General features: G+C 41.9%; 1 protein-coding gene across 1 annotated transcript; it reads right to left on the bottom strand.

Annotated features, from left to right (window-relative positions):
* Positions 1 to 237: 237 nt before the first annotated feature.
* On the bottom strand, positions 238 to 14,165 carry acanb (aggrecan b). The gene is made up of 19 exons (XM_044035370.1): positions 14,109 to 14,165; positions 10,161 to 10,239; positions 9,177 to 9,560; positions 8,785 to 8,959; positions 8,324 to 8,451; positions 7,906 to 8,199; positions 7,539 to 7,793; positions 7,117 to 7,291; positions 6,862 to 6,989; positions 6,479 to 6,772; positions 6,240 to 6,350; positions 5,923 to 6,024; positions 4,267 to 5,376; positions 4,073 to 4,186; positions 3,787 to 3,945; positions 3,342 to 3,424; positions 3,049 to 3,193; positions 2,754 to 2,936; positions 238 to 2,383 (listed from the first exon to the last, which is right to left on the bottom strand). The coding sequence occupies exons 2-19, from the start codon at positions 10,231 to 10,233 to the stop codon at positions 2,292 to 2,294; spliced, it is 4,005 nt and encodes a 1,334-aa protein (XP_043891305.1). The 5' UTR covers positions 10,234 to 10,239; positions 14,109 to 14,165; the 3' UTR covers positions 238 to 2,291.
* Between the last annotated feature and the right edge of the window lie 345 nt (positions 14,166 to 14,510).

The following is a 14,510-nucleotide window of genomic DNA, read 5'->3' as shown; positions in this document are numbered from 1 at the left end:
CTGGCGTAATGAAGGCACTCGCTGTACAGGTTGATAAAGAAGCTATTTACTATGTGTGTTTTCACAGACCGGTTGCACAGGAAGGTAAAAACAAACTAAATGCCAGGTTTGTTCCTCTGGCTGAGTGAGTTCACCTCACACTAAACTGCTCCACAGAAAGGAAATAATCTTTCGTCTGGGTAATGTACAAATAAAATGTACTTGTTATACTAGTAAAACGAAATAATTTCACAGACAGATGATTCCAACTTTTATTTGGCACAGCACAGCAGGAGTTTACTGTATGCTCACATCAGAGATCTAATCAAAAATCACAACAGAGGTGATGTCTGTGTGCATCATTACACATCATTTGTTATCTTTTAAAATATATCTCAGTTTGTTGAGGAATTGGAAAATAAACACAGATTTGGATTCACATCTTAATCCAGCTCACTGATGTTCGTCAACTGTCCTCCACACCATCACTCAAAGGTTGACATAGAGTTGAAATTTCAGCAATTCGGGTTAACTAACTTCTTTAAGAGACACATTTTGGAGCAAACATCTCATTTTACTTGGTGGTGTGATCAGATTCACTCACCTGCTGAATAACCTGTATGTCCACAAAACTGTGTTTGGCTGTTTCTGTGTCTGTGAGAGAAGTCAGACATGGACATGTGTGTCCACTCTCAGTGCAGAAGCTATTCTTGACCTTTGCAGGTCATGGTCAACATTTTATAACTTCCCATTCCACCTTAAATTCCATCTCCCTTTTCATCATTTCAAAAGCATTCGACTGCCTTTCCCAGCTCCTCTACAAATCATATTATTCCTCAAGTATATCACAGTCTGTCTCGTGTAGCACAGTCAGAAACACAGATATTGAGGCTTGAATTTGAAACTCCACTTGTGTCTACTTCTGCACAGTTGGCTGTTAAATCAGTCCTATCCATTTCAGAGGCAACTCATAACTGCAGCTTCACAGTTAAACTAACATATCAACAAACAGATTGCTGATGAGTTATTGACTAATATGAGTTAGTAATTGACAGATCCCGCTGTTCAGAGAATTGTGAGAATATTTACAGTGAGAAACTCATCACTCAGTGAACCTTGAATCCCATAAAAGCATGACTCTAGTGTCAGACAGAAGTCGTGGAGCGCTCTTGAGAAGTTGCAAATATAAAATCTAACATGAAAACTTTTGCAAAAGTGAAATGATCCAATGAGGTGGAGTTTAGCACCAATCTGGGGGCTCCTCCAGTCAAAAGAGACCAGCTGATTCAGTGTAATGTATACCTCACACGTTTACTGTCAGATACCAATGCTTTTCTTTTGTTCCTAAATGTATTTGTTGTTGTTGTGTTAGTATTTAAGGTGCACTGGATTCAAATGTTTAGCACAGACGTAACTGATGAATCCCCAAAGTGCATGAGTGCTGACTACTTCAATCCAGGTTTGTAGCAGTGACTGTAAGTACTTCTTAAACTTGGACTTTTATTCATCATTAAATGAGAGAGTACAATCATGTCAGTATATGTGATACTGCTGTGGTGGTGTCGTTGCACAGTGGTTCTCAAACCTGAGGTTGTGACAAGAAAACCTGGGTCTCAAGAAAGATTATTTATGTTTTTTTTAATATCTACTCCACTAACTTTTGTAAGTTTTTTCTCCTCTGCCTCTACTTAAACTTTATCTTTCATGCAGTACAGAGTCGCTGTAAGCATCAATTACTCCTCTGATGATTCAAGTAAAGGGAAATTTAAGGAATCACAACCAAAAAGCTTGAGAACCATTGTCTATGCCTGTAATTTTAACTCACATTTAAAATGTAAGAACCAATGGAAGAAATAAAAAAAAAATGCTAACAAACACAGATCTAGAAAAATACCCTAAAATGAGCAAAAAGTCTATGTAACAATGTTTGACCTCAGAAAATCAGCTGCAACTGGAAAACATCTGTACTGGACTGTTTTGGACATTGCGTGTGTCACTCGTTACTACTGACCTTGTTGACCTGAAAACTTGTTTTAGGACCGACTGCACTGAGATAACACTTCCAAATACTGGCTCACAGCTATCAGTTAAAATGCTATAAATAAATTGAGAAACTGTCTTCAGAGGGTGCAGAGTGACACGCAACGATCCAAAACATAAGTCAGTTACACTATCGCTGTCTAAATGTGCTTTAGTTTGTGTGTATATACAAGAGAGGGAATGTTATCTTTTTGGTCGGGCATTTGCATTGGTGTCCATGCTTCTTTAAAAAGGGGGTCCTTTGTGGCTCTTGTATGTCCTTTCACTCCTGCTCAGAGCAGCCTCCTCTGTTCCTGTTGGCTGTTGATGGCCTTACTTCTTCTCCTGAGGGATCTTTTGTGTAGCCTGTTACTGTTGGCACCAGCTGAAGGAGAAAAGGTACGCATACTGATGATATCATGAAAACATGGATGGCCAAACGACCGGTATAAGTTAGCCTTAAGTGACAAGTCTGGCTAAAGAATTTGTTTTTGAATACACAGAGCTGTATTTTAGTCTGTCCAATATATTACCCGTGCTGCTCCACCGATACTGACTCTTACACATTTTTATACAAGGATAAATTATCAGCCTTTCCTTTTGCCTAACTTTAACATTATTTTTGTGGATATACTGTCATATATCTTCATTGTCCAAGATAAATAAGCATCGAAAAACAATAATGGCTTATCGGCCGTTATTGTGCCGAAAATATCGTGCATCCCTAATATTTCACCATTTCCCTGCAAACTCACCTTCTGTACATTCCACCTGTGGCTCCCCCCACTGTCCATCTGGCATACAGCGTATGACAGGCAGATGGCGCTGTGTGTAGCCTGCATCACACTGGTAGCGGACTATGGAGTTGACGGGGTAGAGGTCTCTGCTGCTGCCCATTGTCTTGGCATGTTGCACCTCAGGGGGAGCTCCACACATAACTGAAATATCAAGTGATTGATTTCTGTTTCAACAACCCAGCAAATGTTTCCTTAAAGCATTTCCACTTATTCAAGATTTGGCCAGATGCTGTTTCTAACCCAGTAAGCGTACCTGGTCCAGTCTTGCAGGTGAAGGGAAGGTGGTAGTTGCACGGCACATCGTTCCACTGTCCACCCTCATGCCAGATCATCACCACACAGTCCTCCGCAGAGTTGAAGTAGTTGTCTGGCTGGTTGGGCCTCCAGTTCACAAAGGTCTGAGCATAGCATTATGAGTTACATTGTAATGTTGGAGTAGATGATCACAAGAATGTAAATGACAACATTTTCATGTAAAAAGTGGTGATTCTTCAGTGAAAGTAACTTGACCTCCTGAGTACACAAGTTTTTATAAATCAAACTCACCAGAGAACTCCTGTCTGTCCAGCGGAACTCATTCTGCACGTCTTTGTCATTGAGCCCAATCCATTGGTAGTCTTGTCCATTTGCTATATCACAAAGAGCAACAGATCTTAGCTTCAAAACAAATGACTCATCTCATGCCCATGTTGTGCTATTAAGAAATATATTTTATACAGTAATGCTCAAACAACTTACACAGACTCAGAAAATATGTAGGCCAACACAGCCTTCATGAACAAGTCAGCTACTGTAGTGTTGTGGTGGATCCAGTTTATGAATGGACAGCTGCTGTTCAGCTCAGGCAGCTGTGATTATATTCTATGAGCTGGACCAGTTTTGGTCTGGACAAACCCCAGTAACCTAATATTATATTTAATATTTTACAATGCATGTTGCAACATTCAGTTTGAGACCCTTGCATGTCATCAGCAATCAAACAGCTACTCACAGTTGACAAACTCCTGCTCCTCCTGGGAGTTGATGCTGACCAGATGAGCATTGAGCTCCTGACAGCGCTGCTCAGCATCAGACCAGGTGTATCGCTCCGCAAAGTGAAGGTAACAGCTGCCCATGAACTCCAACCAGCCTTCAGCACAGCCCTGCACCGCTACACACAAACACACAAGGTGTTACAATATTGACATAAATATAGATAAAAGATGTTATTTCTGCTATATCTTATACTATTAAACTCTTTCTAGCCATTGCGTGTAATTTGGTGAATGGTGACTCACGTGTTGAGCAGTCTTCACCAGTGAAACCATTAGGACACTGACATATAGCAAGCTCTCCCTGCACAGAGCATTTTCCTGAACCACAGGGGTTTGGGTTACAAGGGTCTGCAGAGGCTGACAATAGATAGACAGAGATGTTACAGTTTGTCCAATTTTTGTGACACCAGATGCTGCAAAACCTAAACCACAAGTACCTTCCACTACGTCAGGCTGCTCCACAACAGCAGGACTTGCTAATAACACAGATGGTGCTGTAGTTGGGCTGGTATATGCTGCTTCGGGGGTCACAACATAAAGTGTGCTGGCTTCTTCAGGGGCTCCACTTGCTGAGAAATGTGAGCTTTGATCCAAAGTGCCACTGAATTCATGGTGGATCCCTGACCCACTTCCTTGCCCGCTTACCTCCACCACCCCCCGGCCTTGCTGAGGTTGATCTACCAGCGGTGTCACAGTCACCTCCATCACCTCATCATCTGTTACAAAGATGACATTATCATGGTGCAGGAAAGAGTCTCCAGAGGCAGAGGCAGAGGCAGAGCCACTGCTGGAAATACCAGAAGGAAAACCACTGGGAAAGCCACTGTGGAAGCCTGATCCAAAAGGACGATATCCAGACACCTCCTGCTCTCCAGATGGCTGAATGGTCAGGTCAACACCACTGTGGTCAATAAATGAGATGCCAGATAATTCACCAGAGCCTGACCCAGAGGTGCTTCCTGATCCAGATGCACTTGATTCAATTATTTCAATACCATCCTTTCCCAACACCTGCTCATCAGGTTGTCTGTGGGTTTTCGATACCTCCACCATCTTCCTATCCACCATGATGATCACCAAGTCTCCAACACCACTAATATCCCCACTTCCACTGATGGCGCCGCTCCCACTGATGGCTCCGCTCCCGCTGTTGGCTCCGCTCCAGCTGATGGCTCCACTCCCACTGATGGCCCCGCTCCCGCTTATGACCCCACTTCCACTGATGTCCCCACTTCCACTGGTAAAACCTGATCCTGATACCCCAAAGCCAGATTGCTGTCCATCAACCCCCTCCCCAGATCCAGAAGCACTACCCGATGCTCCAGAGGAGAAGATGACAGCACTTCCTCCTTCTGCCTCCTGGGGGCCTCCAGAGGCAGACTGGTCCCCAGAGAAGACATCCGTGTGTCCACTGAAGGTGATTTGTCCTGAACCAGAGGTGTCCCCACTGGCACTGGCAGACACTCCTGAGGGCTCCCCGCTTGCTGAATGATCAGCTGAACCAGAGCCTGACACATCGACAGAGACTGGGGGTAAAGGGCGACTCACTGCAGGAAACATTCATTTGGAAAAGGAAGACAATTAGCAACCATGCTGTGTTATGCCTTATTTAGCAAATTTAAATGTCCCTTAGTTTGTATTTTAGCATTTAATTATGACATCTGCGGGTCCAGTTTTTTGTCTTGATTATCTAAAACTCTCATGTCTGCACATGACCTATAAGAAATGGAGTTACATTCTAAAATACAGTACATTCCTAATGCCTAAAGTTCAATGTGATGCATTTAGCATGGGTTTAATGGTATAAAATGAATATACTTCCCATTATACCACTTTAAAATAAAATTGTTTTGGCTTTAATAAACTTGGAATAATCCTTTTGTCCACACTTTAGGCAAGGGCCGTGTCTCATCATTAAACATCACTAATTTATAATATATATGTATAACCTTTAAGTGGTGTTATTTGAAAGTGGTACTGAATTCTGGACACTCACTACAATATTTTATTTTTTTATGATAGCAAGCCCTCAATAAAGAAAGTAAAAAAACAAAAGCAGTTGTCATTCAGACAGGTATCTCTGACTGTCTTACCAGGAGGAACAACTTCTACTGAGATAGTCGTCTCGTTGATGAACTCTATCTCAGTGATATTAACTCCGAATTCCGTTTCATTGTAGACGACAGTAGTTTCAACTAAAAACACAAAGAATTGGATTATTGTATATAAATACAAGGTTGTTATTACTTACAGAACAACTGCATATTTAGTAGAGCAGGAAACTGTAATAATTGCAAATCTATGCAGAGACATCAATAATAATGAAAGCACTTCTTTGTAAATAACACATTTGTAAAAACACACAATTAACACAAACTTATACAGAACAGATCTCATGTATCGATCTCACCAGTGGGAGCAAAGTGATCGATTGTGACTGTTGTCCTGTTGATGACGTCCACTGTCAGTGTTGTCATATTTACACTGGTTTCATTTTCAGTGTGAACAACTGGAATTTCAGCTGGAATAAAATAAAGATAAATTCCATTAATGCATGGTCAGGTTCAGTTTTTAGGACCAAAGAAAACTTCATCAGCACTAATCATAGTACAGTGTTGTTCTTTTGGATTTAGGTAAATCGTTCCCTGCCTTTGAAGCAGTATGCGTCATAGCGTGAGTGCTCGTCTGGGAATCCTGTCTGGTTGGGGAAGGCATAGATGATGTGAACTCCCACCAGGCCGCCTCCACAGTGGGACCTGGGGGTTGTGATGGGGTAGCGGACACTACGGTCCATCAGCCAGCCTGGACGGCACTTATCAAAGCCTTGGTTCCAGGCGGCGAACAGCTGTCCAGTGGTGGCCAGGGTGGTGTTCAGTTTCTGACAGTGATGCACAGCCTCCTCATAGGAAAAGCTGTCATAGTCACTGGTGAAGAAGACCTCACCTGAGAAAATAAACACAGTAGATAATGAAATACAAGCTGACAGCTCATTTAAACCACCAATGTGTTCGCTTATGGTTCATGCTGCTCACCTTGCAAACGTTCTACATAACAAAATACGTCGTATTGTTCGCTGGCTGGCCTCAGGCCATAGGACCTGACTCCTGGAAGGTAATGCAGATTACCTGCACAGTTATCTCTTGGTGACACAATTGGATACCTGATCATGAAAGGAGACAAGAGTACAGCATATTAAAGTCTTGAGTTACTGTATAAACCTTCAGAGATTAACTACAAGTTCTTCTATCATTGCAGATCAGTTTCTTCTGCACATTTCTCTGGCTCACCTGACTGTCTGGTCACGGAGCCAACCCGCATCACATTGGTGCAGACCTTTCTCAAACGCTGCGTGCAGCTGCTGAGGACTAGCAATGACTGCCCCAATACTCTCACAGGCCTGCTGAGCCTCCAGGAAGGTCAAAGTGTACCGACCAGTGATGGGCCGATAGTGGAACACAACACCTGCAAAAGGACGGGAGAGTCGGTAAACTAATTTGTGCAGTCTTATTTCAGTTTTACACATTTCTTCCAATACCTGTGGTCATTTATTCATAGCAGAATTATTTTATAAATGTATTGGCGGCTGCTTTGTGCTTATGCAATAATGGGTTATTCATCTTTCATTATAGCACTTTAAGATACTCTTGTCTATAACAAATAATTATTAAAAAAAGGTTGTTGATTTTGACCAAGTACTAAATCAGTTCACCTGTGGAGGCCATTGCAGCATCTATGCCTGTCAGGTCGACTCCAGGTTCACGTACAACAGGGGTCACTTTGGTGTATGTGTCTGTCACACTTGGTGGAAGTGGCAGAGGTGAGAAGACATCCACTTCTCCACGCTTAACCTCTTCCCTACCAGGATATGGAGTGAGGCCTGGGTACAAACCAGGAGTGGGTGTAATTGAAATGATGTCTGGGAAAGGAGTGGTCTTCCCAGGCACAGCATTTTCATCCTCGCCATCTGAGGAAACCAAATTGGATTATTGACACATTTCCAAGCTCGATTAGTCAGCACCTTTAAGAGAAATCCACCCTAAAAGCACTAAATAATGATTCTTTCTGGAAGAATTTACCATGGAAGCAGATGGCGTCATAACGAGAATCTGGGAAGGGGTATCCTGTCTGGTTGGTGAACAGGTAGACAGTTCTCACTCCCAGGAGCCCCCCTCCGCACTGAGGCCTGGCGACATTAATAGGATAGCGTGCGCTTCCGTCTGCCAGCCAGCCAGCGTTGCACACATCCATGCCACCTTTCCAGGCCAGGTAAAGTTCTCCAGTGGTCGCAAGCCGGGCTCCAAGTTTGGCACACTGATCTTTTGCTTCATAGAAAGTAAACTTCTCCACAGACATGGAGTAAAAGACTCTGCCTGGGAGAAGAAAGAGGGGAAACAAACACATTTACCTGACAGGGAGTAGGTTTGTATAAATGACAGTATAAATATTTCCTGTGGATTAGGTAGGATTGTTGCTACTATGGTCAAATGAGTGTACCTGACATCTTCTCTGCAAAGCAGTATACGTCGTAGGTGTCGTTGACCTCTCTCACTCCATAGGTTCTCACTCCAGGGAAGTTCTCCTTGTCTCCATAACAAGGCTCCCGGGGCACATGGATGGGGTACCTTTAGCGATCAAACATGCTGGTTTTAAATCAATTATTTATGATCTTTGTGTTAAAATATCAAGGGTATTTCTTTCCTCAGCCAAGGAGCTAATGTTTTTGCTCACATTTGTCTGTCTTTCTCACTCAAAAAATAGTGGTGACTCACTTTTGGAAACTGAGTGGCCTTGGTGGATGTTGCACACTCAGTGTTTTTATGTCAGGGTCAAACCATTATGTGACTCAATGTGGCATTTACTGCAACTTGCCATAACTGATTATTTCTTTAGAAACCTGTTCACAGTAACCCAGAATAATAGATTAGCAGCTTGGTGTCTATATGGATGTAAACTACCTGACAGTTTGATCAGAGAGCCACCCAGCATCGCACTGGTGGTATCCATCGTCATAGGCAGCCTGGAGTTGGGCTGGAGTGGCAATGGTGGCACCGTTCTGGATACAGGCTGCCTTGGCCATTTCAAAAGTCAGCGTGTAGCGATCGGTGATGGCTCGGTAGTGGAACACAATACCTGTTAGATTTAGAAGACACCAGAGCAGAGGATGACTTAGAATAACTTTGCACTTGTTGCTTCTTGTCCCCATCCAGAGGTTCAGTAGGTGGTTTAAATCTGAATAAATTGACTATTACAAAAACCATCACCTGTGATGTAAAAAGATTATGTTGTTGTCTAACGTTTGTTGTTTAACTTTCCATTGCATGAGTGAATGTATGTTTCAGTAGCATACCTTGAACCTGGATGTCCACAGAGTCATAATTATCCTCGATGCCATGCATCACTTCACAGCGGTAAGTGCCAGAATCTTTGGACCTCAGCTCTGTTATTTCCAAAGTGGCGTCAGTGGGCACCAGGGGGTAGTTGACCATTGTCACTCTGTCCAAATATTCTGCCTCTACCTGAACCTTTCCCTCTGATGCCACCAGGATTGTGGTGACTTTCTCCTTGACCACATAGGACCATTTGATACGATGGGAGAGTGGGGTGATGGTCGGGGCTCCGGGGTCATTGACTGTGTTGTCCAGGAAGTAACATGGGACCACTACCTTTCCTCCCAGCAGAGGGAGAAGAGGCATCTTCATTGGAATGCTGACACGCAATGTGCCATCCAAGTCTGGAGAAGAGGTACATCACGGTTGATTTCATATTTAATTTGTTAATATGGAAACAATGTAAAGGCACAGTCGGCAGCATCATTTTGGCAACAAGATAAGATAGTCCTTTATTACACTTTTAAGATTAAAAAAATAGAAGTAACCAGAATATATGCTTAATATTTACAGTGTAAACCAGGATTGCACTTGAGAGTTTGTGCAATATAATAAATTATGATTATAATAATAACAATCATAATTATAATAAGAATTGATAATAATCTTTCCTCATAATTTGCATCAGGTGAATAGAGAAAAAAATTACTTTTCTGCACTTCCCCTGAGTTCTGTTTGCAGCCTCATAACTAAATCTGTAGCATCACAGGAGGCGTTGACCAATCACACGGCAGTTCAGAGAGTGACAGAGAATGCAGACCATCCTATTGGCTGTTCCACTACACCCAATGTTGGATTACTACTTCAGCACCAGCAAATAACTTCATACACTGCAAAGATATCTATAACATCACTCTTATCAGCCTTTTATGGCCAGTGGCACTGCTCATAAGAAGCTAAAATATCAAATGGGCTGTACAGATGTTTTTTATTCTCTCACTTACCTTCATGATCTTCTGATACGATTGTTGCTGATATTAGGGGCAAGGACACACACAGCAGAAGCAAGAGAGCCATGGTTACCTAAAAAATACACATAGAAATTGAATCAAGTTAGAGTTAACAAGGTGCAGGTTGTGCTTCAAGTTAGTACTTTGATGTATCTGTATACATCAAAGTATCTATACACTTTGATGTATAGATACATCAAAGTGGAATTAGCGGTGCTGGAATTAGCACAGTCAAAGTAGAGTGAGTGTAAAGACACTCTGTAATACAAACTTCCCTACGTCATGTTTCCAGAAATGCTCGTTGAATGAACAGTGAAGTTAGTGTTAAGATGAATGAGTGGTTTTATTTATTCAAAATGTTCTCTCCCTCTCTTTGCCACTGCACTTTTTCCAAACTCCTGTACATTCATATTCCATTTTATACAGGAAATAGAGTGCCTTTGGATATTGCGTCACCCACATGAGCAAAAAAAAATGGAACTAAGACGTCAACGGTCTGTGGTGTCATTAGGAAATACCATACATGCTCAATGAGGAATGAAAGCTCCTCTGTCTCTGTGCACAGGAATGTTCTTAGTGCTAACATAAGTTCAGGTGAAGAAAGAGGGACAAATGAATCATTAATCTGAGATGCTTTTCCATTTGTTAAGAACTAGTGAAGGGGTGTTTATTTTTCCAGATTACTTACTATCCTCTGGGTGTGTGTTAGTGGCCTCAATGTATTTATTTGTGCCCTCTTCTGTGTAAAATACATGCAGGGAAGTGCTATGAGCTATCAAATATAATAGGATTGGTTTAAATTAAATAGACCATGTCAGCTTCAAGATTACTCCTTTTTTAGTCACATCAGCTTTGTGGTCCTGGCAATGTTTGTCAGTCTGCCACTTTTAGTACACATTGAAATTTTTTTTTGGAACAATTAGATGGGTTGCAGGGCAATTATGTACAAAAAAGAATGAATTATGTCTTGTCATGCCAATCCAATCAAATCCAAAGTGCCTATTTTTGGTAACTGGTCAAAAAATGTAAAAAATTAATCCTCCTTAATATCACATGCAGCATTCCCCTTGTGTCATATTAGCATGTATTCATTGCATTTAGCTTAAAACACCCCCTTTAATTGATTGATCAAGAGTTTGCTCTATGTTCGGGTAACAAATATTACCAGAAATTGGCAAATTCATTCTAAAAACATGGGTTTCCATGTCATATAATCCCCGTCTGCCAAACCCCGATTACAACACGGTTTATTTTCTGACAACTTTCCACTGCCGTGACGTGCAGCACAGCTAAACACACGCAGACTTTTGCAAGTCCCAAATGAATGCTCATTGTGAAGCATTCACAAGACCCAGGGAAGGCTGCTGAATGCTCTCACCTCTGACAGCCACAGAGAGATCTTTACAAGCAATAAACTCAAAGCTTAGAGTTGCAGAGTGTTTGTGGTGGTGGAACTGAGGTTGGCAGCCTGGTGTTAAGACAGTAGGCAGGGAATTTATTAACCTTTAAATTTTAGCATTAAGTATTTGACAGCTACCTACCTACAACTACCTACCTACCTACCTGCTGTATGTGAGGTTTGTATTATATAAATATTGTGTTATATGTGTGTGTTTACCATTCTCAGTGTTCCTTTGATCCAGGATACACTGTAGGACTATTATTTGCTTTGCTGTGTAAGATGTGCCTGTGAGTGAATGTTGGGGCAGAAAAACTTGCAGAAATCCAGTGTGTAATCTCACACACTTATCATCCATCTACGATTTGATACTTTTTTTGATACAAGTACAGTGGGTTTTTCTTGATTATGCTCAAAAACTGTTGAATATTTAAGAGAAATTGGTGTATTAGCATCTTCAATTAAATATTTCTCTTTGGGTGAAATGTTCTAACAAGATCAAAGCCTTTGGATTTAGTCTTAACATTTAATTTTAAGAGAGATGTTGCCTGCCATAAAAGTAAAAAAATGCATCAGAATAGAATATTTTTCTGTAATTAAAAAAGTGGATTCATTCATATCCCAGTGTCCTCACAGTCAAGGTGGGCCTTCCAAAAATGAATACAAATATTCAGTTACCAGGCAGCAATCAGTCTCTGCTCACACTCTCATACTGTAATGCATGAATGCACAGAATGCCAGCAAAAAAAAAAACCTTCCCCCATTTCTCCAACCAAGCTAACCAAAACTATCTCTCTGCTTTCTGTCCCATCATTGAGCAGACCCTCGGCCTCTTTAATGGATCGTTTAAACTGCAGCCACTTCATAATGTGCACCAGCATTCGTGAGCGAGCCACACCGGGGCAGGTCAAAGCAATCAGCCCTGTCTCCACAGTGTGCCCATTCAGTCAGTGGGATGGCTACTGCTCCCCTGTTCGGTTGCTGTGGTATGTTCCGCTCCCAGCTGAGGTGCGGGGCAATAAGGCCTTGGTCTGTTCCAGCAACGGACAGGGGCAGGGACTGGGAGGGGTGCGACACTGCCAAGGTAAACACAAGGCGGGCATCCAGGGGCGGCCCCCCCCTCCATCACCACCACCACCTCACTACCCCCTCCCCCCCAAACACCCACTCTCCTGCCACCCTCAGCAGCAGAACAGAGTCGACATTGATACGCTTATACTCACAGAAACACAGACTAACACTCATAGATCATGAAGGGGATGTGTGGCAGTGCACGTCGTCCAACGTTCCAGGTTCAAAATCATATTTCGTGGCAGCTATACAGGATCATTAGTACATGACTTCTTACTCAGCACTTTAAGATGGAGGACATCCTCGAGCAGCGTGTGCACATTGCTCACTTACAGGCATGAAACACATAAATAATAAAACCACACGTAAGCTGATGCCTGCAACGAAAACCATACAACATCTCAAATGTACCCAAACAGTAGAAATATTTACTTTAACCGGACCCACAGCCAATTTTCTTTTCCTTCTCTGATACATGAGAATTACAATTCACAACACGCCCTCACACAGCCTGATGTTGCTATAGTTACAGGATGCCCCTCTTATATAGTAGTTGTCTTTATTGTATTGTTTCCTTATAAATGCAATGACTGCAGTGTCAAATTTTTGGAGATGTAATCATCCTCAGCTCGACACAACTGCACATTTCAGTTTTTTTTTTTTAATTTCATGTTGTGTTGCTCAGGGTCGACGTCAGTGTCAGATCTCAACGGGGATCATGAGATAAACCTGTGAGGCTGTAGAGGCTGTTGGATAATTACCATACATCGAAGCAGAAAAAAACATAAGAAATGATCTGCTTTTTAGTTAAATTGGTCAAAATTATTAGACATGCTGTGACAATGAGCCACCACACATGGTCTCATTTTAAACCAAATAAATAAAACGTGAAGATCCAGTGGTCTAGATGATCAATAATTAACAAAGTTTATCAGTTATTTGACACTTTATAGTTCATACCTGATCAGTTACAAAGGGCAATGCTGATCTGATTATTTAATAATGCAGTGTCATGTATGATACCCTTCACTCAGAGAAGCCGTCCAGGATGGAAACCTGATACTAATAGTGAGTTTCCATATTCCACAACCAGTTTTATAATTTTCTCATATTTTAGCCACATTATACTGCACATTCAAAATTACCCTGGACGTATGTTACCCAGCTAAGTTATAAAGTGAATCAAACAAATCACAAACTAACTCAAATCAGCTTAGCAAAAGTGAGAGACCACTTCAAACTTCTGGCAAATAACTAAATAAAACATAATAGCCACAAAAAATTGTAACTAAAAAAAAGAGAAAATGTAATTTTATAATGTGCTAATGCAGTATCAAATGTGGTCTGACATCTGAGTACCTAAATCAATACCTGTGCCCCACGCAGAGGATGAAGCCGAATCAGAGAATTCCCCTAAAACCCCTTCACAGTATTCCACAGTCAGGGACTCCAGTAGTGACTTGTAAACGTACCGTTGATGCTCCAAAGCTCCCAGTGCCAGCGACTCCAAGGGCCTCTCACTCCTGCCTGTGTGGGAGAGCAGAAAGAAGCTTTATTCAAACTCCACCACACTTTAAGATGTTGCAAAGAGACGGGGAGAGGGAGGGAAAGGGAGGAAGAGCAAGAGCAAGAGAGAGAGAGAGCTGTACTACTCCTGCCAGTTGGTGAGGTCATACAAAACAGTAGTGTAGTTCAAAACCGGAACACTGAATCAGAGAAAAGCTGATGATGAAGAGAGCATCACATTATCCTACTGTTTCTATAGATCGTCATCTCATTGGTTTGAATGAAGGTTAATGTTGCTCTACTCACTGAAGGCAGCATGGAAAGTGTGAAAGTGATGGACAGTGTAGCTCCATGATTAGATGTATATG

This window comes from Solea senegalensis, linkage group LG10 (genome assembly GCF_019176455.1).
Source record: "Solea senegalensis isolate Sse05_10M linkage group LG10, IFAPA_SoseM_1, whole genome shotgun sequence".
In the NCBI taxonomy this organism is placed as follows: domain Eukaryota; kingdom Metazoa; phylum Chordata; class Actinopteri; order Pleuronectiformes; family Soleidae; genus Solea; species Solea senegalensis.
Note: the sequence above shows the minus strand (reverse complement) of the source record. Positions and strands in the feature narration are given on the sequence as shown.

Coding starts and splice junctions, on each gene's coding strand:
- acanb (XM_044035370.1), bottom strand. CDS start 10,233: ATGGCTCTCTTGCTTCTGCTGTGTGTGTCCTTGCCCCTAATATCAGCA. Junction 4,187..4,266: donor GCAGCCTGACGTAGTGGAAG/GTACTTGTGGTT, acceptor ATCTATTGTCAG/CCTCTGCAGACCCTTGTAAC. Junction 2,384..2,753: donor ACAGGTGGAATGTACAGAAG/GTGAGTTTGCAG, acceptor TTTCTCCTTCAG/CTGGTGCCAACAGTAACAGG.